This window comes from Dipteris shenzhenensis, chromosome 1 (genome assembly GCF_047967505.1).
Source record: "Dipteris shenzhenensis isolate YYH24624 ecotype China chromosome 1, Dip_SZ_1.0, whole genome shotgun sequence".
NCBI lineage: Eukaryota > Viridiplantae > Streptophyta > Polypodiopsida > Gleicheniales > Dipteridaceae > Dipteris > Dipteris shenzhenensis.
The window spans coordinates 45590295-45615618 of NC_141596.1; the positions used below are offsets into that span (position 1 = coordinate 45590295).

The 25324-nt window shown below is 45.6% G+C and overlaps 1 protein-coding gene across 5 annotated transcripts; it reads left to right on the plus strand.

The window, feature by feature from the left end:
* Positions 1-1211: 1211 nt before the first annotated feature.
* LOC147905925 (uncharacterized) lies at positions 1212-24707 on the plus strand. 5 transcript variants are annotated; one of them, XM_087375640.1, is made up of 6 exons: positions 1212-1510; positions 3139-3416; positions 8837-9060; positions 9299-9449; positions 10604-10963; positions 23280-24707. In XM_087375640.1, exons 2-6 carry the CDS (start codon positions 3173-3175, stop codon positions 23963-23965), a joined length of 1665 nt encoding a protein of 554 aa, XP_087231766.1. In that variant the 5' UTR covers positions 1212-1510; positions 3139-3172; the 3' UTR covers positions 23966-24707. The 5 variants fall into 5 exon arrangements, with proteins under 5 accessions (XP_087231766.1, XP_087231759.1, XP_087231751.1 ...); XM_087375633.1 differs by lacking the exon at positions 1212-1510 and adding an exon at positions 1701-1839; XM_087375625.1 differs by lacking the exon at positions 1212-1510 and adding an exon at positions 2275-2703.
* The last annotated feature ends 617 nt before the right edge of the window (positions 24708-25324 follow it).

Genomic DNA, 25324 nt, shown 5'->3' on the forward strand with positions numbered 1-25324 from the left:
GATGAAGGTTAGAGAGATTTTCGCTTGTAAGCTCGGTCGTAGCGTGAGAACATGAAGAAATTTCAGCTTTGAAATTTGATTAACAGCAGCCGCTATATTTTTTGGGGGAATTGATTGTTTTGTTTGGTTGCAACATCGCGAGAATGGAATTCCGCACTTATTGTCATGGATTTCTCCGATGTTAATGGGAAATCTTTCCGTTTATGTGATTTCTCCAATATAAGTTCACTGAAATATCCGGAACGCTGATTACGCCAACACGAGAATGCCCTCTTAGGTGTGAAGGCCATAGCATGTGAGGTATGAGGATTTAAAAATACATGTGAGGTTAAAGGGTGCAAATTTTCAAAAAATACATGTAAGGGGTCCTCTTAAAAATTGAGGTTGCACTAGCATGGCAACATGCTTTTATCCTCTTTACATGGAAGTGAGCAAGATAAATCTATGACAATTATAAAGGGTAATTCATGCCCCCCCCCCCCTTTTCACTCGGCCCGCTCTCTCCCTCTTTCAAATTCGATGATTATCCACACATTTACAACATTATTCAAGGGAACAAGATTCATTTTGATTTAACTAGTGGAAGTGTCAATTTATAATGTTTTTGAGAGGTTGGCTTGCCCTCTCTTTATGACTTAGGATTGGGAATAGACATAAAATCTAATGGTTGTTTAACTTGACAAAATTTTCCTAGCGGACGGTCAGTGTGAGATTGGCCACTAATGGATGCCTTTGATCACATGAACCCATCCATCACAAGTCTTTTCATTTTGCCATCTCATAACCTAAGTAAAGGCAAGTGGTGAAGTCTCATGGAGGGACTTGCAAAACCTCATCTCTTGAGTCTCTCCCATCTAATTTATTATGATCAACGTGTCGCTACATGCATGGATGTTTGGATATTTGGCACTATGCAGGTCTCGTCACAGGCATGATGAAATAGATCTGGCCTTGCTTGGAAAACTGAATCTGAGCGGAGGTTTGGACCTCCATTCCCCTCCGATGGGTCCTTGAATGTGATGAGCATGGCTGACGACCCCCAGGACCTATGCTCTCAACTTCGGGTGTTTACAGACATAGCCCATCGTGGGCACACCCAAGGATCATGGACGGGCAAAATTGCCTGCTCATGGGTGGGCGCCCTTCCACAACCGGAGTCTCGAGTGTGCTTCCTCCCAGGTCTCTGCTATCGGTAGCGGATCCGGTGCCGGTGAGGTAAGGTAGAGTTAACAAGGGTGTGAGAAGGAATGCTCCAACTTTAGCGGGTGACACTGTTGCTAAATTAGCGACTACTCACCTGCAATCCAGATCTTGGGTTTTGCTGGATCTGGTTTTTTGCCCTTCCGTCGACGATCCCTGTGAAAGTATCGTCACCCGTCGCAGCGGCGTGGTGTGCATCCGGCGCGGCAGCTGGCACTCGCTTTGGTGAGGACTCCCGATTTCTGGAGTTTTTGTGTGAGAGAGATCTGCAGGCAGAATTTACCGAGAGCCGGCCGGCGGGCGCTGACCAGTAAGTTTAAGACTGGCGGAACAATGGGGTGTTTTACGGCAGCCAAAATGGCGAATTGGTTGTTTTACGGCAGCCACGATGGTGAATTGGGTGTTTAACGGCAGTAGTAGCCATCGGATTAGGTGTTTTAGGGTGTTTTACGGCAGGCAAAATGGTGGTAACCACACTGCCGCTGCTAAACTTGCTTGCATACCGCCAAATTTAGGTTGTATCCTGCTTATCTAGCGGCAAATTGCGCTTCCCATCTTCCAGAACTGTTTCCGACTATGTAATAATTTGGATCTTCAACACCTCCCGCTTCAATTTCAGGCTTTTTTTCTGGTGCAAAGGTAAGCCTATGCTGCAATAGCTTGCTGCTTTTCACGCCGTAGCTTTTCTAGCAAACGAAGCAAGCATCATCATCTTCCTTTTTGCTTTACCTAGTGGGAGAAGCAAACAGGCAATTTGAGAAACATTTCCAGCTCCATCATCATCATCATCATCATCGTTATCTTCTTTCATCAGGCCAACTATGTTTATTGTCTTCTATCGGGCCAATTTTGTGGTTTGGGTTTTCGACGGTGTGATTTTTGGGGTTTCGTCGTGGCGATGAATCGGCCATAGGGATCGTCTCATGTTGAGGTGCGCGGGCGATGCAATGTGGGAGGGGAAGGCAAAAAGCTGAGAAAGCGAGTAGCGTAGGATATGTGCAGGAAGGGAAGTAACAATGTGCAGAGTGAGTGTGGATGCAGGCAGAGCGCGACGGATGTGTGATTTGGGGGGGGGGGGGGGGGAAGGGGATGATGGAGAGACGACGAAGGATGAAGAAATCGAGCAATGGAGGAGGAGCTCAGAAAGGTAGCGACGGTGGAGAGGAGGAGGAGCTTCTTCAATCATGGATGGCGTCGCACGAAGCATCATCCAAATCTGCCCCTTTTGACTCTGTCCGATGTGCTCTCCCATCAATGCTGCTGCTCTGCCATTTCCAAATCTCTCTCTCTAAATCACATCTGCTCCCCTGTTCCCCTTCGGATTTTTGCGTTTGTTTCATCTTCTCAACCCCAGTTCCATCATCTTTAGACCGTTTGTCCGCGAACCACCCGTCTTTTCCCCGCACATTCCTGTACAAATCGGCACATTGTTCACTTCGGGCTTCACTCCAGGATTCGCAGTCGTGCTTTTGTCCTAACTCTTCATCGCAGGATCTAGCCTTTGTAAGTAAAAGTTGGAAGCCTCAAAACAGCAGGCCGTCACTGTACCCTGCTGTCGCGTATTCCTTCGCTTCCTTTTATCTATATATCATTTCGAATTCACAGGGTCTCTCCCCACCGCTGCCCATATGCGAAACGATCATCCTTGGCCTAAGATCTTTGCCCTCCTCTTCTGTTGACGCATTGTATTTTTCTGGGTAGCAATGTCAGAGTACGGCCTTTCGGTCATTAAACTTCGCCATCTGGGTTTCGCTCTCCCACGGGCCACAAGGTCGAACTTGTCGGTCCGCATATTCGCGTCAGGGGCTGAAGCTATTTGAGGGTTTCCTCGTCGTTTGTTTCCTGTTACTCTTGCAGAACGCAGCAAATACGTTTATCATTTTAATTCTACTATTAATTTGCTAAGATACTGAAAGGTTCGATTTTGTTTCATTGCAGAGTTGTTCCTAAATCTCAAAGCATCAGACTGAAAATGGGGGACGCTTCATTGCTTGCTGTGGAACCTCACTCCGTTGATGATGTCCAGACGAGTGACTCAAATGGACAAGATTCTGCGGAAAAGGATCAAACAAATCATCTACCCTCTAACGAGGGAGGGTCGATTAAAGAATCCCCAGCGATCTGTGACGCGCAAAATCATCTTGGGTCGATTAAAGAAACCCCAGCGATCTGTGAAGTGTCAACCGTCACATCAGCAGAAACTTCTGAGACGGCAGGTCTTTCCGGACTCATCGTACTGCTAGTAGGATGTCTTACAATGAGATTATATTCGCGTTCTCCTTACAATTAAAGAAGAGAGAGGGAGAGACCCGACACATAGAAAGAGTGTATGCTCTAGTGTCGTCTATAAGATTGAATACAAGGCAACAATAAAAAACCACCCCTTTGCCGGGGTGGGTCTGGTTCAATCAACTAAGCGAAAATTTTAATTACACAGGACCTTACCATATAGAAACTGGCACTATGCATTCTGATGTTTTAGGACATTAGGGTAAGGCTCATGTTGTCGGCACCCATCTTTGGGGCCAGCCAACAACCCTCTAGGTGCTATAGGGATTTGGCCACCAGCAGCTTCAGGCTGACTCGACCCTCCCTCAGTACGTCTTGTTCAGAGGGCCTTTGGGGCTATGACCCTTTTTAATGAGCTCAAAATTTTAGGCGAGCTCATAGGCATTGCCATATGTTGTCAGCCTGAAGCTGCAGACATACCACTGGATGTCTGACCAGAGACTACCTATTCAGTTCTTGTCTGAAACGTGCAACAGAATACCCACTTGCATGAAGCGATTTGCTTAGTGGTCAAGCAACTCCGTGGCCCCTTGTATCAGCTCAAAGAACTAGGTGTGAAGATCGTCCATGTATTGGGGTGACAAGAATGGGCTCGATGAACTTCACCCAACCAAGTACGGCTTACCTTGTCAAGTGCATGGAAGCTGAGATGCAATTCTCATTACCTTGGGTCTGCACAAGAGGAAAACAACTCTCAAACTGGTTGAGCCAAGGCGAGAGGAGGGTTCTGCCTTTCCCTCATATCTGTTGAAGTTCAACTTTCATGGAAAAGGATGCCTGACTGGCGGTGGAACGGGTCTGTCAAGCTCTATTGCTTTGGCCTGGAGCAATGACAACTCAAGATCCCGTTCCTCATTTACTTTTGATGCCGCCCAGAGATATTCGTCTTTGGCCCCTTGGGCAGCTTGGAGACATTCTTCTTTGGCCTCATGGGCAGCTTCCCTTGCTTCCTCGGCAGCTCGGAGATGTTCTTTCCATCTTGGACTGCTTCCTTTGCTTCCTGGACAGCTCACAGATGCTCTTCTTTTGCCTCCTGAGCTGCCTAGTCATGGGTATCCCTGAGCTCAATCTGTCATGGGTATCCCTGAGCTCCCAGAGTTGCAAAATGCGAGCAAGGAGGTTCTATGACTGATTAATCTGCATCTGCATCATGGCCTGGATCATGGCAACCATGTCTAAAGGGGCTACCTGTGCCTTGAGTGGTGGAGGTAGTAGTGGCAGGGCTTCTTCTAGAGTTGAAGCCCTCTTCCTCCATGCCGGGGTTGGACTGTTCTTGCGGACTCATGGTCATCTTGCTGGAGCGTGTCATCACATGTACTACCTGGATCCTATGGGAGATCCACCAAGAATGAAGGATGGAGGGAAGTCATGGAGAGTCTACCTGAAGTAGAATACACCTTGGATCTCCTATGAACTACTAATTTCATTCCTTGTGTTGGCTCTTCAATAGCTCTGTGTACAGCTATTGGTAAGCCTGGTCGAAGGAGGATCATTGGGCCTGCTGCTGAAGGACTGAGTGCTGCTACTGGTCCATGGCCTGAGGTTGCCTCTGGAGCTGTAAGACCTGATGCGTCTGCTGCTGCACCTGCTGCTGTAGAAGGCACTGGGAAGCCTGGTGTAATTGCTGACAGAGCTGATCCTGAATTGAGGACCCTTGTATAGGGCTGGGCTGATCTTAGCCGACTGGCCTCGCTACAGACTGACCTAGTCTGTGAAGGTGATTGTCACAGACTGGCCGACATGCTTGCGGTCCCCAACTGTCGTCTGAATTGACTGTCAGCATGTTTACCGGATGTGTCTTTTGTTGTCAGCTCCTACACCTGTACACCAGGTGCAATCAGTCAAAGACCTCATCAGATGGGTTTTATAGCTCTAGAAGCTCACCTTGTAGAAGAGGGATTGGGAAGCTGCATTGCCCAAGTAGCCAAGGAGGAATGTGACCGTGCCCTTCAAGAGGCTTGGGAAGGGCGAGAGTGCTAGAGTAATAGGAGGTTGTTTGCTGTAGGAAACACTCCTATAGCAGCGGAAGACTATACCAACAAATCTCACAATGCATGAATCATATCTCACTCCGTTCAGTGGTGTAAAGAAATAGACACAGACACAGATCTTGAACAACGCACAGTTGAGTAGAAACAGCAAAACTGTAATGAAGATTGCTCCAATACAAAATATGCTTAGTGTGCCACCAACTAGAAGCCAATGTACTGCCTAGATATGGACCCCTGGCAACTCATAAAGCTGTCTTCTACCTCCCCCCTGCGCCTTCAAACTCCCATCAGCCTACATGCTCACCAAGAGCTTCAGTGGGGTGGCTGTAGTGATGCCTTTCTAGGCACTCCTTACTGCTCCTCTTCTTGATGAAGACCTGCAGGCTGAGTGCTCCTCTCTCTGGATGCCTGGACCTCCCTGCTGCTCAAACTGCAGCTGCTGCCCTACCATTGTTCACCTTCCTTCAGATACGTTGCCCAACAAAAGCCCTCAGTGTCCTCCGAAAGGATCTCCAAGGCAGGACTGAAGCTGCTCCTATGCCCTCGATCCTTTTCTTCCTCGTGAAGTTTCACACCCGAGGTAGTAACTACGCAACTGCCAGGACCTCCCAATGGGGCCCCTTTTACAGGGCTCTGGAAGCCCCCAAAACTGTAGTCTATCTGGCTACCCAGTGTGTCTGACCAGATGGCCGACCAGGGTTAGAATAAATCCAATTCATGTTAGAAACATGGTGTGTGTGTGTGTGAGAGAGAGAGAGAGAAAGAGAGAGAGAGCTAGGGAGTGAAGAAGTGATACTCAAATGAAGACAATAAAGGCTTTCATTCATTCATCATCATCACTAGATGAGACAAGTGAAGTACATGCCTTATAGGCTACATACTTACACACTTGCACCAAGTGCATATGGGATAAGTCCCATAGTGACACGTGGCACTCACACATGACTCACACACATGAACTGATACTAGTTCTCGTAGTACTACACACCAACACATCACATCAAAGCACTCTTTGGTTATGATATCTCCAACACCCCCCTTCAGAGCAAAGAGTGTGAGACCAAACACGCAAGGAGTAGACCGATCCCCCCTCCACCGCAATACTGCAAGGAGCAAGTCCAACTATCCAACACCTCCTGTGTGATAGTGACTTCTCAGTCAGCTTGCGACCGGCAAGGGCAAACCATCACTTGTCACCCTCCCTTACTCTGAATTGGGTGGTCACTATCATCATACCAAAGTAAAAGACAATACTGTTGTAGTTGCATGTATCTCCTCAGGGGGCTCTTCAAGTCCAGCTTGTTCTTCAGCAAGGAGATTGGAATGGTGCTTCTCTTGTTCCTGTTCCTTCTTCTTGAAACAATGAGCTTCAATGTGTCCTTTCCTCTTGCAAAACCTGCAAATAATGTTCTTGTTGGTCTTCCATTTGCTTGTGGAAGCAAATGCTTGATCACCAGGAGAGGCAAGAGAGGCTTCCTTATTGCGATGGTCTTCTCAATGAGTAGTGCCACCATATCATTAAACATGGTAGTGGCAAGGCGAAGGACTTCAAGAGTTTGCTCAAAGCGAGAAATTCCATGCATGCTCTTCATATTGATCATTAGGCGGGCTCTTCAAACTTGAAAGTTGTTGAACAAGAGATTGAAAGTTGCTAGATGATCACTCAACTCATCACTCTCTCCTATTTTCAAATCATAAAACTTGAGCTTGTGAAAGACTTTAAAGTTGGTGATTTTATTACCAAACAATGTGTCAAGGCGATCCCAAATCTCCTTAGCTGTTGACTTGAAGTCCACATAATGGATGAGAGAGTCGGCCAAGCAAAGACCAATGAGGGGCAATTACCTTTGCATTCTGCTGCTATCCTTTGGTGTTGCTGATCAAGTAATTCAACCTTCTCATCCTCAACAACATCCCAAACACCTTCACGCATAAATGAGAAAACCTTCCCCCTTGAACTTCTCCACGAGTGAAGAACTCAAAGACAATGAAGTCATGATGGCAATTACCTTTGCATTCTGCTGCTATCCTTTGGTGTTGCTGATCAAGTAATTCAACCTTCTCATCCTCAACAACATCCCAAACACCTTCACGCATAAATGAGAAAACCTTCCCCCTTGAACTTCTCCACGAGTGAAGAACTCAAAGACAATGAAGTCATGATGGCAAAGACCTTGATGATGGCGGGCAGCAACAAGGAGCCAAAGGAGAGCTCTTGTGGACAAGATGAGTGCTCCAAAATCCATAGCAGCTGCTAGAACAGCTCCGGGATGAATTAGAGACGAGGAGCAGCCCTGAAAGTAAGTCGGGAAGAAGCGGTTCTGCAGTGGCAATCCCAAAACAATTCGCAAAAGCAAGCAGCTGCTCCAAAATAGGTCAAAGAGGCGTCCAAATGGCTCAAAAGTCTGCAGCCAAATGCACATAGGTGGTCTTCTTCTGCTGTAACAGCCTGCAAACCCTAAAATGTAGCAGCAAGCCCGAGATGCAAGGAGCCAAAGGAGAGCTCTTGTGGACAAGATGAGTGCTTCAAAATCCATAGCAGCTGCCAGAACAGCTCCGGGATGAATTAGAGACGAGGAGCAGCCCTGAAAGTAAGTCTGGAAGAAGCGGTTCCGCAGCAGCAATCCCAAAACAATTGGCAAAAGCAAGCAGCTGCTCCAAAACAGGTCAAAGAGGCCTCCAAATGGCTCAAAAATCTGCAGCCAAATGCACATAGGTGGTCTTCTTCTGCTGTAACAGCCTGAAAACCCTAAAATGGCGATGAAACAGCTTCAAGGTGACTTGAAATTCCACACGTGCAGGCGGCTCTTGGAAGGCAGTTGAAGAGATGCAGTTGTAGATGTCTGCAGCAGAGATTAGGTGGCCTGGTGTGCTCCAAAATGCACACAACAGCAAGTGTTTGCTACGAATTGTAGAGGCTGACCACCATGCAGCACTTGCAGGGGCTGGACCTACTCAAAGGTGGAGGCTATGGCGCTGGAGCTGCTTGGGGGCGGTCGACTATGCAGTAGAGACCCAAACAGAGGCTGAAAACAGCTCCTAAACAGTCCGATTGGAGGCAGTCATGAAGAGGCTGTGCTCACCTGAGGCGGAAATGAGCAGGGCTGAGGCGGCTGCAGGAAGAAGGGCTTGAGCAGAATTAGGGTTTAGGGTTAGGGTTAGGTCAGAGATGACGTGGTATCTATGGCAGGGTTAACCTGCTTTGATACCATGTTAGAAACATGGTGTGTGTGTGTGTGTGTGAGAGAGAGAGAGAGAGAGAGAGAGAGAGGTGATACTCAAATTAAGACATAATGAAGGCTTTCATTTATTCATCATCATCACTAAATGAGACAAGTGGCGTTCAAGTGTTATAGGCTACACACTCGCACAAGTGATGGAGGAAAAGGAGGTTGGCTCAACTTTTGGTATCTCAGAATCTAAGAACAATCTGGGATCTTCACATGAAATTGGGGAGGTCATGATCCCCCCTATGGTGGATGAAAGCTCTTCTAAAATAAAATCCAATGGTCAGCCTGATACACTGGAGGATCTGAACTGCCATACAAGCATGGAGGAAAGGCAGTACTCTTCGTTTTCTGTAAGAATGCAAAGCACCTCCTATATGTGTACTGTTGGAATCATGAGTAATGCTGCTTTTGTATAGCAATGATAGCTGCTTTGCTTTGCATTGGAAGCTTCATTAATCAACAAAATGCAAATGCTGCACTGGCTTAAATGTATGAGATGGTATGTAATGCTATCTATTCATGTTTCTTGTTCTTGACGCAATGGGCAAGCTAACAAATAATTCTTTACTTTTGGTGTATATAATGCAGGAGGTGGATGAGTCTGTTGGCACCGGTAAGGGTGAATGGCTTGATCAAGTCGTCCCAGAAAGTGATACTGGAACGGAAGTGGTTAGCAATGATCTGGAGGGTTGGCAACGCTTTGATGTTGAGGAGGGAAATGCCACAGGTTTGGCTTACGGTATGTTTGTTACTTGGCTTTTCGGTGTGAGTGATAGTCTGAGATTAATTATATAGTATGGGGCTTTGGCATTTTTGTTGAGGAGAAGTGAAATGGCTATCTATGTCATGCTTATTTGAAGCTTGATTCTTGTTTCTAGGGCATGCTTGCGTTTTCATGTTGAGTGGGAAGCATCTGTATGCTATTTCTAAACCAATGCAATTTTATAGAGTACCATCTGTTTTCTTCATTGATGCAAAACGTTGTCCTAACATCATTGTGGACAGCATAGCCTTTTAAAAACAACGATTGGGAGCTGACTCTTCAAGGAAACTACACTTGGATATACATGCACACATGTATTGTATGCATGCATACATGCTTCAAAAGTATAATTTGAAGCCCAGCTGCTAATATTATTACTCAAATGCATGCCTGCAATGAGCGTATTGTATCTATCTATGTATGTAGCATGCTTGGTTTTTCATATTTAAACACATTGGATGTATAGTGTATGAAGGCATTTATGCATGATGTATGTGGTGTTCCATCTGTATTTTTACCTATCTCATAGTGGATCTTGTAAAACAGGAAATCCATTTTCTGTTTTTTGTGGACTTGCAGACCTTTGATGAGGCTATACTAACTGGCTGATGTTTATTCTATTTTGTTGCTCATTGATTTTTCTTTGGCCAAAGGCAAGCTCCATTTGATTGTCTACACCCACTGTTGGCGGTGATGACGTCAGTGGGGATGCCATAGTAGCTAGTTCCTGCTATGCGTGATGGAGTTTATGGTTTTCAATCTTATGAGTGACTATTGTGAGATTGAAACTGCACTATGTTGTTTTTAGAGGATGAGTTTGGGAATGTTCCTGGATTCATCTAAGTATATGCGATTCTCTTTGTGCTTACTTGTTACGTGAGTTGTTCATCTTCAGCATGAGAGGAGGCCAGTATGCTGGTTAATAAAGTTTTATGAAAATGAAGCTATTATAAATGTGTTTGTGCCATGTTCCATCATTACAATTGTCAGCATTAATAGGGTTGTTATGATAGATGTGCATACTATGCAAGTCGATTCAGGATTCTAGCAAAATACCACACTGTATTGTGTATCTTGTTTCTTTTGTATTTCAAAACCATGTAGCAATTTTATTTACTATGGATGAACAGATGATGGCACTTCAAAACAAGGGTCTCGTGATTTAGAACTTTGGGAGCAGTTGTTGGAGGCTGGACTGGAAGCACATGATAAGGACAAAGAGAAAATGACTTTGGTTGTGGGAGGCGTGGAACCGTTGCAAAGTGGCATAGAACAATTGCGGGATCAGAATTGGCAGAATGGCTTGGCTTCACCAGGAAACCCTTTTATAGAAGGCCTGGACAGGTTAAGCAATTTTTCAGAAACAGAAGGTTTTGTGTTTGGTGGGAACTTGCCTGGTCATTTTCCAGAAGATTTCAAAACAGCTTCTTCTCTGCCTTCTAAAGTAGGGCTGAGTGATAGTGCCAACAGCAATGAGGAGTCTTTTTCAGGTATGTTCAAATTGGCAATGTGCATCAGTCGGTTTTGTTTTGTTTATTGAAACAATTTCTTAGCGCGAGAGAGAGAGAGAGAGAGAGAGAGAGAGAGAGAGAGTATTCTAGTCTATGAAAGACCGAAAGGTCTATGAGACTCAAGAAACCAGAATCAGTTAAGGACAAAGAGTCCATCAAAACTAAAATGTGAGTTAAGGACTGCGAGTCCATCCTAAGGGTAACAATGCATAAAAAATGGCAGTGGTGTCAAAATGATGTGCATAACATGCGATTTAAGTGTATGAAACCATGGCACAAACTCTCCCAAATCAAATGTCAAATGATTAAGATATGGGCACCTAAATTGGTGTGTTTCATGCATAAGGAAGCAAACTGATTGGGGCACTTCTTTGCCACTTTGACCAAAACGTCACCATGACTAATTAGCGGTTGTGGAGTTTGATATCTGGATTGATATATGGGTATGCTAGCCTAATCGACATTGAGTCTAGTCAGTGTATGCAAGAAAATGAAGCTAAAAATTTTAATTGCTAAAAATAAAGCATATCAAAAAAGGATGATGCAGCTGTGTCAATGTGCAACATGCATGTGCGGAGGTATCAACTGCAGGTGCAAATGTTGATTGTGTAGTATGTGCTAAGTTGGCACGTGCAATGTGGATGCTGAGGTTGCTTGCTTGATAAGTTGGCAGAATGATGCTGATTGGGTAGTGCAGCATGTGTCACGTGTGGCAAGAATGCCACGTGTCAATGCTAGGGAAGCCCTAAATGGGCTTATGGTTTAGTGCAATAATGATTGAGGTAATGATGAGGGAGTAGAGGTGGGTACAACAGGATGTTGAGGGTGTTGGGGTAAAGGCACATTGCCAACCCTTAGTTAAAGAATTAAAGATAGGACACCTATGACTGTCTTAAGACAGTCATAGGGTAAACCTAATCCTAATAAAACTTAAGTGAGTTTGTGGTGTGGCTCACTCATCACTTCACACCCGCACTACTGTGTCTCTCTTACTCTCACTCTCTTGCTCCCTTTCTTCTCTCTTCCCCCCTCTCAACTGGTATCAGAGCCTCCCCTCCCAAGCTTCCTCTTCCTAGCCTACTACCCTCTCTGTACGGACGTACGGACAGCGCCGTACGACCGTACGTCGTCCGTACAGTCGTACGGACGGACTGCCACAGCAGCAGCGGCGGCGCAGTTAGCAGGGCGGCGACACAGGGCGTTGCATTTCGAAGGGCAGCTACAGGGCGGTGCAGTTCAGGGCGCAGGCGGCGCATTTTGCAGCTAGGGCGGCGCTTTTGCGTAGGGCGGCGCATTTTGCAGAGAGCTGCAGCTCGTGGTATCCAGCACTGCTAGGTCTTTGAGAAGAGCGTGGGCGTCGCCAGCCTGCTGCTGTACATCAGCTACACAGTAGCCAGGGCGGAGCTGCATCAGGCAGCTACACAGCACAGCAGCCAGCGAATCTGCAGCGTCGCGCAGCCGTACGGACGACAGTCGTACGGACTGCCGTACAGCTGTACGGACGACGCCGCCACACCCACAGGAAGTTACACAGATTTTTTTTTTCGATCTGTGTGCAGCAGGGAGGTACATATTCTTGGGATCTGTGTCCAAAGATTTTTTTTTGGGGGGAAGTGTACCTGCTGCAAGGACAGAAGTACAGCAGGACAGCAGGAGCTTCTATGCTTTTTCTGAGTGAAATTCTCACTTTTTGGGTGATCTTATCATAGGGCTTTTGCCCGGAAGGTGATGCATTGTATGCCTTGAGGCAGTGTGGTGCTTGAGAGCACACTTTAGTCTTGATTTCCGCAGTGTTGAGGAGACATTTTCTTGCAGATCACATTTCTTGTGCAACACTCAGAGAACCTCAGTTGAGCCACGCTTGGCCAGGGCGCATCGAGTTTACTCGGTCCCTAACTGTCCATCGTTGACAGTGCTCAAAAGGTTCCTCATTGAGTGTTTGTACGTTGGGATCTGTGTATGTCAGTTCTACACAGGGCAGTATATGCATTACACTGGTAAATGATTTTGTCAGAGAGATTTTCATATTGCATGCTACCTCAGTGTTGAGGTGTTCTCCACTTGGTTCAGGTGTCAGATCAAGGGGCTTTTGCCCAGACTTTGTTTGACAGCACTTGGGTTACCGACAGAGATCTTCAGATGCATTTTCTCCCCTTGGTATAAGGGTGATTGCTTGGGATTTATCCCATTTACTGTTGCAGGTTTTGTGACAGGCTGAAGGGTCATTTACTGTTATTTTTTTGGGTGTTTGTCAAGTGATTTCTGCAATTTGAGTCAGTGACATACCTCATCTGAGGTGGGAGAAGTGATCAGTACAGTCAGTACAGCAGTGTTTACAGCAGTGTTGGTGGTTTTGTCAGATAAGTATGCACTGTTAAGCTCTTGTTGAGCAGCAGCAGCAGTCTGAAATTACTGTTTTTATGGCTTTTTGAGCTCAGAACAGTTTGTCAGAAGGTACAGTATTTGCAGGGACATTTACTGTTTTGCTGCAGATTTTACTGACAGTAAAAACAGCACCTTTGAGAGTGCTTCTGGCTCTTGAATAGAGCAGGCTTTTTCTGAGAAATCAGAACTTTTTTATTCAGTCTTTTTACTTCCAGGGAGTCAGGTACTTTCCTCATCTGATATGGCATCAGGAGGAGGTGATTCTTCAATTCTGAACATAAAGAAACTGGAAGGAGCACATAACTATGCATTATGGGCAGAACAGTGCTTGAATGTTCTTCTGTTAAAGAAGATTGCTAAGCCCATAAGGGTAAAGGGTGTCAAGCCATCTGATATGGCAGCTGATGATTGGGAAGAGCTTGATCTGTCTGCGAGGGCAGCTATCATGCTCACTATTTCAGACACTCTTGTGTTCAATGTACAGGTTGAAAAGACCTCTTATGGTCTATGGCAAAGACTAGAAGAACTGTATGCTCAAAAGAGCTCAGCCAGTAAGGTTTATTGGCTGAAGAAGCTGGTCGATCTTCGCATGAAGGAAGGTACAGCTATGACCTCACACTTGAGTGAGTTCAATGCTATCTTTACACAGCTGATTGCACAGGGGTTGAACCTTGATGAGGAGTTCAAGGCTACTTTCTTGTTGTGTACTCTTCCTGAGAGTTGGGACACTTTCAAGACCACCCTGTCAAACTCAAATGCCACTCTTATTTATGCTGATGTAGAGAGCTCTCTCCTTATGGAGGAGATGAGCAGGAAGAATAATGCGGGCAGCAAGTCTTCAAATGCTTTGCAGGTACAGGATAGAGGCAGGACTCAGCAGAAGGGGAGATCTGCTAGTAAGTCCAAATCCCGCAGTCAGTCCCGTGGCAAAAAGGACATTGAATGCTTTTATTGTGGCAAGAAGGGACATGTGAAGTCGAAGTGCTTCAAGTTCATACGGGATCAGAAAGCCAAGAAGGCTGAAACACAAGATGCAGGAAATGCAAGCAAAGGCAAAGGCAAGGCCAAGATAGTTGACTTGGATGCAGTGAATGTTGCAGCAGAGGACAGTGACAGTGACATACATGATGTTTTATGCTCTTCTGCTGTAATAGCACATGCTTTGGTTATTGATGGCCATGACATGCACACCTGGCTCTTGGATTCAGGTGCCTCTTTTCATGTTACACCTCATAGGGAGTGGTTTACTTCCTACACAGGTACTCATGGAGTTGTTCATCTTGGGAACAACTATGCATGTCAGATTGCAGGGATTGGCAGTATACAAATAGTACTTCCTGATGGACAGTCATTTATGCTTGATGGTGTTCGCCATGTGCCGCAAATCAAGAAAAATCTGATTAGCACTGGCTTATTGGATGACAGTGGTTACCACACCACATTTGGAGATTCCAAATGGGTGATTACTGATGGCCATACTGTAGTGGCTGAGGGTTTTAAGAGTGATACCTTGTACCCTCTTTATGTTTCCAGTGTGGGTAATCATGTTGTTGCCATAACCGAGCTGCCAAAGGTTTCATTGTGGCATAGCCGGTTGGGACACATGTCTGTTAAGGGAATGCAAGAACTGTCACGTTTGGGTTATCTGCCGCCTCTCTCTTTTTCAGATTTGCCTACTTGTGATCATTGTATTTTTGGCAAGCATTCTGTGACTCCTCATAAGAGGAGAACTCCCCAGAATAGAGCACCACTTGATCTAGTGCACACTGATTTGTGTGAGATGCCACAGTTATCACTAGGGGGTGCCAAATATTTTATTACTTTCATTGATGATGCCACACGTAAGGTGTGGGTCTATTTCTTGAAGCATAAGGGAGATGCCCTAGATGCTTTCAAGAGATTTGTCGCTCAGGTGGAGAATCGGACAGGTCGTAGGCTGAAATGCCTCAGATCCGATAATGGGGGTGAGTATGTGTCACATGCTTTTGTGCAGTTTTGCCAAGCTAAGGGCATCAAACAGGAACTCACAGCCCCTCATAATGCATCTCAAAATGGTGCAAGTGAGCGGATGAATCGAACTGTTCAGGAGAAGGTTCGATGTATGTTGTCTTATGCTGCATTACCCCATGGCTTTTGGGCAGAAGCCGTGCAAACAGCAATTCACATTATTAACAAGTCACCAAATAAGGCTTTGGAGTTGAAAGTGCCAGAGGAGGTGTGGACTGGCAAGCCACCCTCATACAAGCACTTACGGGTATTTGGCTGCGAGTGCTTTGCTCATGTACGCAAAGATCTCCGCACCAAACTGGATCCAAAGTCTATCAGATGCATCTTTATGGGATACGGTGACGAAGGTGAAATGGGGTACAGGTTATGGGATCCCGTTAAACGGAAGATTATACGCAGCAATGATGTCATCTTTAAAGAAGATAGTGTACACAAGGAACCCGTGCAACCTGTGGAATACAGGAGGGTTATTTATGATGATGTTGGACAGCCAAGAATGCCCATTTATATGCAGCAGCAGCCTGCTGCAGATCACCCTGTTCAAGAGGGTATACAGGCTGGAAATCAGCCAGATGATTTTGCCAATGATGTACCACTGGATATGCCAGCAGATGAAGCTGTAGCACAGCCAGATAGGGTGGTACAGCCACCTGTCATTCATGAAGAACAGGCTGGACAGCAGTCTAATCCGGAACATTTTGTTAGGAGGAGCTCCCGTGCACAACGGCCTCCTGTCAGGTTTGTTCCAGGAGCCAATAATGTGGCTGATTTTATCATGTTGACAGATTGTGGTGAGCCTTCCAGCTTCAAGGAAGCTATGGGAAGAGCAGAGAAAAAGAAGTGGGAGAAAGCCATGCAATCAGAAATGGACTCCCTACTTCAGAATGATACATGGGACTTGGTGCAGTTACCTGCAGGCAGAAAGGTTTTGCCATGCAAGTGGGTTTACAAAGTCAAAGTGGATTCAAATGCTTTACCTCGGTATAAGGCCAGATTGGTTGCCAAGGGATTTAAGCAGGAGAAGGGCATTGATTTTGATGAGATTTTTTCCCCTGTAGTCAAGATGACTACTTTGCGAGCAGTGTTGGCTCTTGTTGCTCATGCTGACATGGATTTATGTCAGATGGATGTGAAGACAGCTTTTCTTCACGGAGATCTCCATGATGAGATCTATATGAGTCAGCCAGAGGGATATGCTGTTAAAGGGAAAGAGCAGCTTGTGTGTAAACTCAAAAGGAGCTTGTATGGACTCAAGCAGGCGCCAAGAGAATGGTACAAGAAGTTTGATGCATTCATGCAGTCCCAAGGGTATCATAGGTGTGAGACCGATCATTGCTTGTACACCAAACGGGCAAAGGATGGCAGTTTGATGCTACTCATTCTATATGTGGATGACATGCTTATTGCCAGTAAATCTCAGCATGAGATTACTGCCTTGAAGAAACAACTGCATAAGTCTTTTGACATGAAAGACTTGGGTGATGCAAATCATATTCTTGGGATGCGTATTACTCGTGACAGGTCCAAGGGATTTTTGTTTCTGTCACAAAAAGAGTATATTGACAAAGTACTGCAGAGGTTTAAAATGGAGGGGGGGAAGTCCATTAGTACCCCGTTGCCTCCACATTTAAAACTCAGCAGTAAGGACAGCCCCAGATCAGATGATGATAAGGCTGAAATGGCCAAGGTTCCGTATGCATCTGCAGTTGGATCTTTGATGTATGCCATGGTTGCCACTCGTCCGGATATTGCTTTTGCGGTGGGAGTCATCAGCAGGTATATGGCAAATCCAGGCAAGCGGCATTGGGAAGCAGTGAAAGGTGTCTTGAGGTATCTCAAAGGTACCAAAGACTTGTGCATATGCTATGGTAGGAGGGATGCATTGGTGCATGGTTTTACAGATTCAGACTATGCAGGGAATGCAGATAACCGGAAATCTACTACCGGTTATATTTTCACATTTGCAGGAGGTGCTATCTCATGGGTGTCTCGGTTGCAGAAATGCGTTGCACTGTCAACCACAGAAGCTGAATATGTTGCAGCCACTGAGGCTTGCAAGGAAGCAATATGGCTTACTCGGCTGGTGGGAGATTTGGGCATTACAGGAGATATGCCAGTTTTGCATTGTGATAGTCAGAGTGCTATCATGTTGGCAAAGAATCCGGTCTTTCATCAGAAGACCAAGCACATAGAAGTGAAATATCATTTCATCAGGGAGGTACTGGAAGACAAGCGTCTTGAGCTTGTGAAAGTACATACTGATGATAATCCTGCAGATTTGCTCACTAAGAGCTTGCCTACAGAGCGGTTTGCACATTGCCGCCACATCATGGGATTAGGATGAGACCATTCTTACTTTATGGTCTTGTATACAGTAACTGTATATTGCTGTAATTTTTATTCTTTTCTCCCCTTTAGGCACATTGGCCTTTAGGTGGGAGGTTGTTGGGGTAAAGGCACATTGCCAACCCTTAGTTAAAGAATTAAAGATAGGACACCTATGACTGTCTTAAGACAGTCATAGGGTAAACCTAATCCTAATAAAACTTAAGTGAGTTTGTGGTGTGGCTCACTCATCACTTCACACCCGCACTACTGTGTCTCTCTTACTCTCACTCTCTTGCTCCCTTTCTTCTCTCTTCCCCCCTCTCAGAGGGCTCAAAGAGAAGCCTTAGAACCAATGAAAATAGTTTTTCAAGAATATGGCCTTGGAATGGGACTAATGAGTGGTGTGATGAGTGATGGGATTGAAGGTAGTGGCGACGCGGATGGGGAAACAAATTTGTGGAAAGTGTGGTGGGCCAGCAGCATCAGGAAGGCACTATAGGAGCATGTGGTCTGGGTACTAGACAATGGGAAGACGGCTATAGTCGTTGGATTTTGCAAGGCAGAGGCACCAATTATAAACGTGTAGAGGGAGGTGAAGAATGAGGGCTTGTTAGCAGGAACAATTGTCAAGGAGGTATAGAGTGACTGAAGGATAGGCTGGCGACAGGGAACCGTTGTGGAACACGTGGAAACTGCAGTTGTGGCAGTTGAGGCAAAGCTGCAATGGGTTGTTGTAGACTAAGGGTCGGCAGGTGCAGCTTCGGAGGGGATGTCTCTGGGGGTGTTTGTCGCGGGCAGAATTGGTGGCATGCTAGGGTTGCTGAGGCTGATGGAGGTGCCGGCACGTGTAGGAGTGCAGTGTGGCTGTTGGAGCACTGTATAGGCAGAATGACGCAAAGCTATAAAGCCAGCAAGGCATGCAGGGAGTTGCCAGCAGGAATGGGTCGATGGTTGAACTTGTGAAAGTAGCGTATGCAAAAGCATGCAAAAAGGAGAGACGGAGACAGAAAGTGACACAAGGGTGAGCCAATAGCAATTGTATAATATCCAGAGAACAACCTCAACCTTAGGGTTACAACTATAGAAGAATGCTCCAAGAGGCCTAGTGTGAAACGAGATAGAGAAAGGGGGGGAGCCTTTTATAGGCCCCTACCCTGCCTAGTCAGCCAGTAGAAAGATGGCTGGCCGACTTGTGGGTCAGCCTGAGCGGACCTGTAGGCCGGGCTAACTCGACCCAGATAGGATCGGGCTAGGCTTAACCCGACCTAGTTGGGTGTCCTAACCGCGCCCCAACCCATCCCTAACCCCATATGGGCTTGTTCAGCCTTTGCCAGCCAGCTTTTGATAGGCCTACAACTAGCCGCTATTGCCCTATCCTACTCCTCTCTCTCCAGGCTAGCACACCCACTCTCTCACCATGAGATGCCAAAACTTTAACACCCTCTCTACAGGTCATGATGAGCACAATGATCTGAAGAAACAAGCCGATGAAGAAGCAACCATATACCCTCCAGCAGCGCGTTACTGAATTCACCTTGGTGAAAGAACCTGTTAGCCTGGATCCTCAAAGAAGGATGCCACCTTGAACAACAAATCTGTTTTTCTCGGCTTTGAGTTCCCATGCTAGTCTGCAGTGAGTTCCGTGTGTGGAATGATGAGCTATGGAACAAACCACACCCAATATCCCTTGGTGAACACATCATGTCCAAGAACCTCGAACACATCACTTTGGTCCACACCGTGTCCATAGTCTTTGCGACATCAAGAAACGAACCTCGAACACATTTGGTCCATAGCTCCACAGCCTTCCTTTACCTGCGAGACTTTCAACTGATAGGGGCCGTGATCAGCCCACGCTCCCGCCCACATGCCTTCTCTGTGACCTGTGAGAGGGATCTTTCTTTTGTCAGAAGGCACATACTATCTGGTGTTCCTTGGCAACTGCTGCTGCCTTGGAACCACGTGAGTGGGAATCTGAGTCCGAGTCTGAGTCCAGGTCCTTAGCTTTTCCTTTTTACCGATAATCTCTGGCCAGATGCCCTTTCTTCCCGCAGTTGTAGCACTTTCATCACTTTTTCTTGTGGATTGCTGATAGTGCTTCAACACCACCGGGAGTGACTCGAATTTTTCCCTGAGACAAGAGAGAGAACTCCTCTTCAATGAGAAGGGAGCATAGATCATCAAAGTTCAGTTGACTCATCGTGGCCTGGCACCTCAATGCGCAGGAGACCATGTCGTACTCCAGTGGCAGCTTGGTAAGGATGAGGGCCGCTAACTGGAGAGATGTGAGGGCAGCACTCATAGCCTGAAGCTGGTCGTGGATGACCTTAGCCTTCATTAAGAATGGCTGTATGGTACTCCCTGTGGGGAACTCAAGATTGTATAGATGTCCCTGCAAAGTGACAGCTTGCATCGCTGAATCACTCGCATAAAGATCTTCCAGTTTCGACCATACCTCAAATGCACTGGTCAGTGTTTGGATAGCCGGAGGAACCTCCTCAGTCATCATCCGGACCAATACTGAATATGCCTTTGAGTCCCGGTCCTCCAAATCCTGAAGCACTTCTAGGAAGGCGTCCTCTTGGGCAGCATCCCAATGAATACAGCTCTTTGGACATTTGTGCTGTCTTTCGTAGCCGTGAACTATCTCCAATAAGCCCTTCTATTTGAACCAGACCTTTAGGTTGAGCTTCCAATGGGCATAGTTCGTGCTGTCAAGCTTTCCTCCTTGCTCGTACAAGGGGGTCCTATGGAACTAGACCGGACTCCACACCTCTGCTGATCCTGGCAGAGAACAGGTCTACTGGATGGAGAACAAGAAAGGGAAGGCGGGATAGAGAGGGAGAGCTACCCTGATGACTTCTCCAACAAGTGGTCGTGAAAGTCTACGTTGCTGCCGTCTTCTCCACAGCCAGGCTACTACAATCCTTGATCAGCTCGCCAGAGTGCCTCAGAATGTACCAGGCTTCCTGTAGCGCTGCTGCAGATTGCCCTGTAGAAGCTCAGCAATTGCCAATCAGCACCTTCAAAGTACTCCCAGATCTACATAGCAAAGCCCACACTGCATCAGCTCCTCGTGCTCCCTCGGTCCCTGAACAACCAAAACATGTGATACCATGTGAAAGTAGTGTGTGTGGAAGCATGCAAAAGAGAAAGTGACACGAGTGAGGCAATGGCAATATCCAGGGAACAACCTCAACCTGAGGGGTACAACTGTAGAAGAATGCTCCAAGGGGCCCAATGTGAGACGAGAGAAAGAGGTGGAGCCTTTTATAGGCGTTGGCCCCATCCCAGCCCTAACCATGGGCCTGTTCAGCCTCTGCCAGCCAGATTTTAGGCCTACAACCAGCCGGTATTACCCTATCCTACTCCTTTCTCCCCAGGCAGGCACACCCACAACAAAGCCCTCTCTCACTATGAGATGCCAAAACTTTAACAGAACTGTGGGCTTGAAGCTTTGGAGATGCTTCTGGTGTTTGGTCCGTGTGTCGAGGGGCTCAAAGGCCAATATTGCCCTCAACCTGAACAGCCTAATGATGGCTTTGAAGAAGTTTCCGTCAGCGAGGTCTTCAAAGGCCAATGATCGGCCTGGAATGAACGTGCTTTGAAGACAAGGGGGACCTCGACATGAGGTATCCCACAACATAGAAATTGGAAACAAAGAAGGATCCTGTCTCTCTCTCTCTCTCTCTCCCCCCCCCCCAAAAAAAAAAGAAAAAAGAAAAAAAAAGAAGAAGAAAAAAACGTCTTCCAAAACTGTCAAACTGATAGAAATCTTGGAACTAAGAAGCTGGAAGCTTCAAACTGATGTATCTTGAGCTAGAGAGATTAGATGTTGTGAAAAGCAAAAGTGTAGCATCTCCTCTCAAGGTAGAAGATCAGTAATACTACAACTGAGGCTGGTGCAAACACAAGGAACCAATGGCTCTGGTACCATGTTGGAGAAGGTGGGAGAGTGAGAAGAGAGGAGTGTAACTGTACACCACAGTATAATGAAGAAGAAGAAGATGGATATATACAACATCACCCCTTAGGGTTAGTACCTCTCTAGAATCGTGCAACCTAACAAGACCAAGGAAAGAATGGCTTCAAATACTCAGTCAAAAGTGACTGAAAGGGGGGGGGGAGAGTGAGAGAGAGAGAGAGAGATATGATATGATATGTTTCTATTAAATTCCTCTTGAGACCCTATAGGGTCTATGGGACTAGAGTCCACTATCATAATGATAGTGGCTCTTTTATATCTGACTAATACATTTTACGGTAAATCCTATGTAATAATTATGTGTTTGGCCAACCTATCGGCCATGTCCAAAATTTTAGTGCTTGGTCCTAGACTTTCCTTATGGTATGCTCTCACTTGCTTGGCTGGTTGGTTCATAAGGACTGTTAGGCTGAGGTCATTACTGTTGTACTTTTCCCGGATATGCATGTATGCTCTGCAGTGAAGGGGTGTATGCTCTTCATTTTCTCTCTCCTGCTGGGCAGATTTTACAGATTCTTGCCTCCCTGGGGATTCTTGGTCTGGCCCATCTACCTTTTTCTACCTCTAGATCATGGGAGCTTGTTCTTATTCTGCACGTTATGTGACTTTTGAACATTGAGATACAATAGGGGTTACATGCTGTAGATATCCTGAAGGACGAAGGGGAAATCAGAGAGCTAGTCGTGCAGAAAATGCTAGAAGTACAAAATGCAGGAATATTTAATTGATGGCAGTTTCTAATGTGCAACATCATGTTGTCTGAGAAGCATGCTCTAGCACCATGGTCCAGCTAAACCTAACTATAAACTTAACCATGGTTAGTAGGGGATACTTGACCATTGACCAAGGTTGTATATAGGCCATGTGTATGTGTTTTGCTCCATGGTACCTCTTGCAGACATTGTGTGCATGTACATGCAGGGGAGATAACCATTGGAAGGTCTTTTGTATCCCTTTTGTTTACTTTACACCCTTGGGAACCCCTTGCTAGCATGAGAACCTAGCCATAGATTTATCCTTGACCACCATGAGATGGCATGAGAAACTATGAGACTAGATTTATCCTTGACATAGCCTGAGGCATTCCCTTGAGGGGGGGTATGATGGGATATCTCAAGGTGTATGCCCTAGACACACCTTGGTTTCTATGTGTGTGTGCTAGAGGCACAATTAGGTGCCCATAAGCACTGTTAGGTGGTGGTAGAAGCCACATAGGATGATTGAGAGAATCTAGGAGCAGATTGAGGAGATGATTGTGGAGCTCAGAGGAGCTCAGAGGTCATCAGTGATGTCAATGATCATGTAAGAGGTGCCTACTTAAGGACCTCACCTTTCTTCATTCCATAAGCAAGAATTCTCAGTTTGTGTTCACTCCATGCTTTCCTTGCAGTTCACCAACAAATCTATCCTGAATGTGATGATGGCATGATTTGTGGTATGTGTTGGAGAGAGAGAGAGAGAGAGAGAGAGAGAGAGAGAGAGAGGGAGGGAGTCAATAAAGGATTATGGATAGGACCTGGGATAGTTTCTAAGTTTCTGAATGCTTGCAAACGCAACTTGTGAATAACCTTGGAACTTTTTTTGGAGCAGGTATTCGTGGCGTTGCTGAACCAGTAAGACCAGCACTGCACAATACAGGCAATCTGGAGACTCAAGCTCAATTTGCAAGTGAGCCAGATCAAGACACAAGTGATTATTCTTTTTCTGACCCTCGTGGGCCAGCATTAGAGTCTGTGGAGGTTTACGAGGCACCTTCTTTCATGAGCATTGTGGATCTTGAATCACATGAATTGTTCAAGGCTTCCATGCCCGTTTATGAGATGAGAAGTAGTGTAGGACATGAAAATGCTGTAGAAACATGGGAAGCAAATTTTGACTTAATGATGCCATCTCACTCTCATGTTCTATCACCTCAGGAAATAACAAGAACTATTTCCTTACCACGGGTAGACATGGGTAGCGTTGTAGGAGGTAATGGCTTTCCAATGCAAAATACCACTCTCTCTTCCAAAGGAAGGCATATCTTATCACCATTTGGAGTTGGGAATCGGGGAAGCCTGACATCAACCACTCCTGAATCAAAGCCTTCAGCTTTATTATCCCCAAAATTAAGCCCCTTAGTCAAGAAGGTGGTGCAGAAAGTGCGTTCTGTGCCAGCAGTTTCTATACAAGTGTTGAATACGGCAAACAAAGTGATGAGCCCACAAACCTCAGATAACAAGCCTAAGCACAGGTCAATATGGTCACAGTGCTTTTGTTGCTGTAATGAGAAGTGACAGTTATTTTCAAAACTCAATTTGAAGTTCAGCAGGAAGGTATAAAATGAATGGTACATTTGTACAGATACTCAAGGGGTGATGCCTTTCATGTTTCCTGTGCTACAATACTGTATTGCTGTGTATCTTCATCTCCTCTTCCTTTCTCCCAGCAGAAGGCCTTATATGTATTTGGGGTCAATTGTGGCTGCACCAACTGCTTTACAGGGTTGTCACGATAGTGGGCACCAAAGTCAAGTGCAGAATGGTTCCCAACAGTTGTTTGCTGACAAGTCATGATAATGTGTCTACAAAGGTCTCTTTTGTCTTCCTAGAATTGCCACTCATTCTTACAGACATCGACAATAAATTGATCAATGACCGAGTTGTCATTGCCCTCAGTTTTTATAATGAAGTGAATTAAATTACGCTTCCAACCCTTTTGCATTCTTGGTTCTTCAAGGTGCCAAAAAGGGAGCAGACATCTGGAAAAAGTGTAAGAGGAGAAGAAATGTTGCTTGGCAAGGGTTTGTGACCAGAGCAAATAAGGAACAACTTGTACAACGTGTAATAGTGAAGCATGCAGAACTGCTCTAGTAGAGCTTTTTTTACTTTCCTGGCCTAATTATGGTCTGGAGGTGATATAACCTTTGTAAAGTAGAAGTGCTCCAATTTGAGCCGTGGTTTGTGTATGAGCATCCACTCACTTTCCAAGCTGTTATGGTTACTCTTGTTACTGTGATAATTTTTTATAGCGGAGTGAAAGTCCTGTTAAGAAATATCAACGTTGTGCATACTTTTTGCATATTTTAGTCGATGGTACAGTATGACACCTTCTAAAATTATTTGAAATTCAATTTGGGTTGACAAGTGGGAATCATTTTTAAGGCTTAGGTTTTTAGTAGCGTGTTAAATTTACTGGTTATTTTCAGTGGTTGGAAGACATGGTTGATCCAAGAAGTAATCCAACAATGTCAATGATGTGTGCATGGTAATGTGTGGAGCAGGTTTTGAGCTCACCAATAGGGAAAGCTATACTCATCTGGGGAGGCTCTGTGCCCTTTCTCTAAATATTAGAAGTGGCAGTACAAGAATGGACTATTAATCCTTACCATTTGATGTATCATCAAGGTGTGTACCTCTAATAAGTGAGAGCAATTGGCTTGTGACATGTGCCAACCTGTCTCAAAGGGCTTCATAAAACAACAAGTTTGATTTCTCCAATCCTCTCTTTGAACAAACAAGTGTACAAAAAAATAGAATGCAACTGCTGACTTTAATTAACATTTTTGAAAGAAGGTCGATTAAATTCGTTCATTTTAAATCGGTTTCTTGGCTACTAACATGAAGAGTTTTAATGTGCAGCTTTCCATGCTGCGA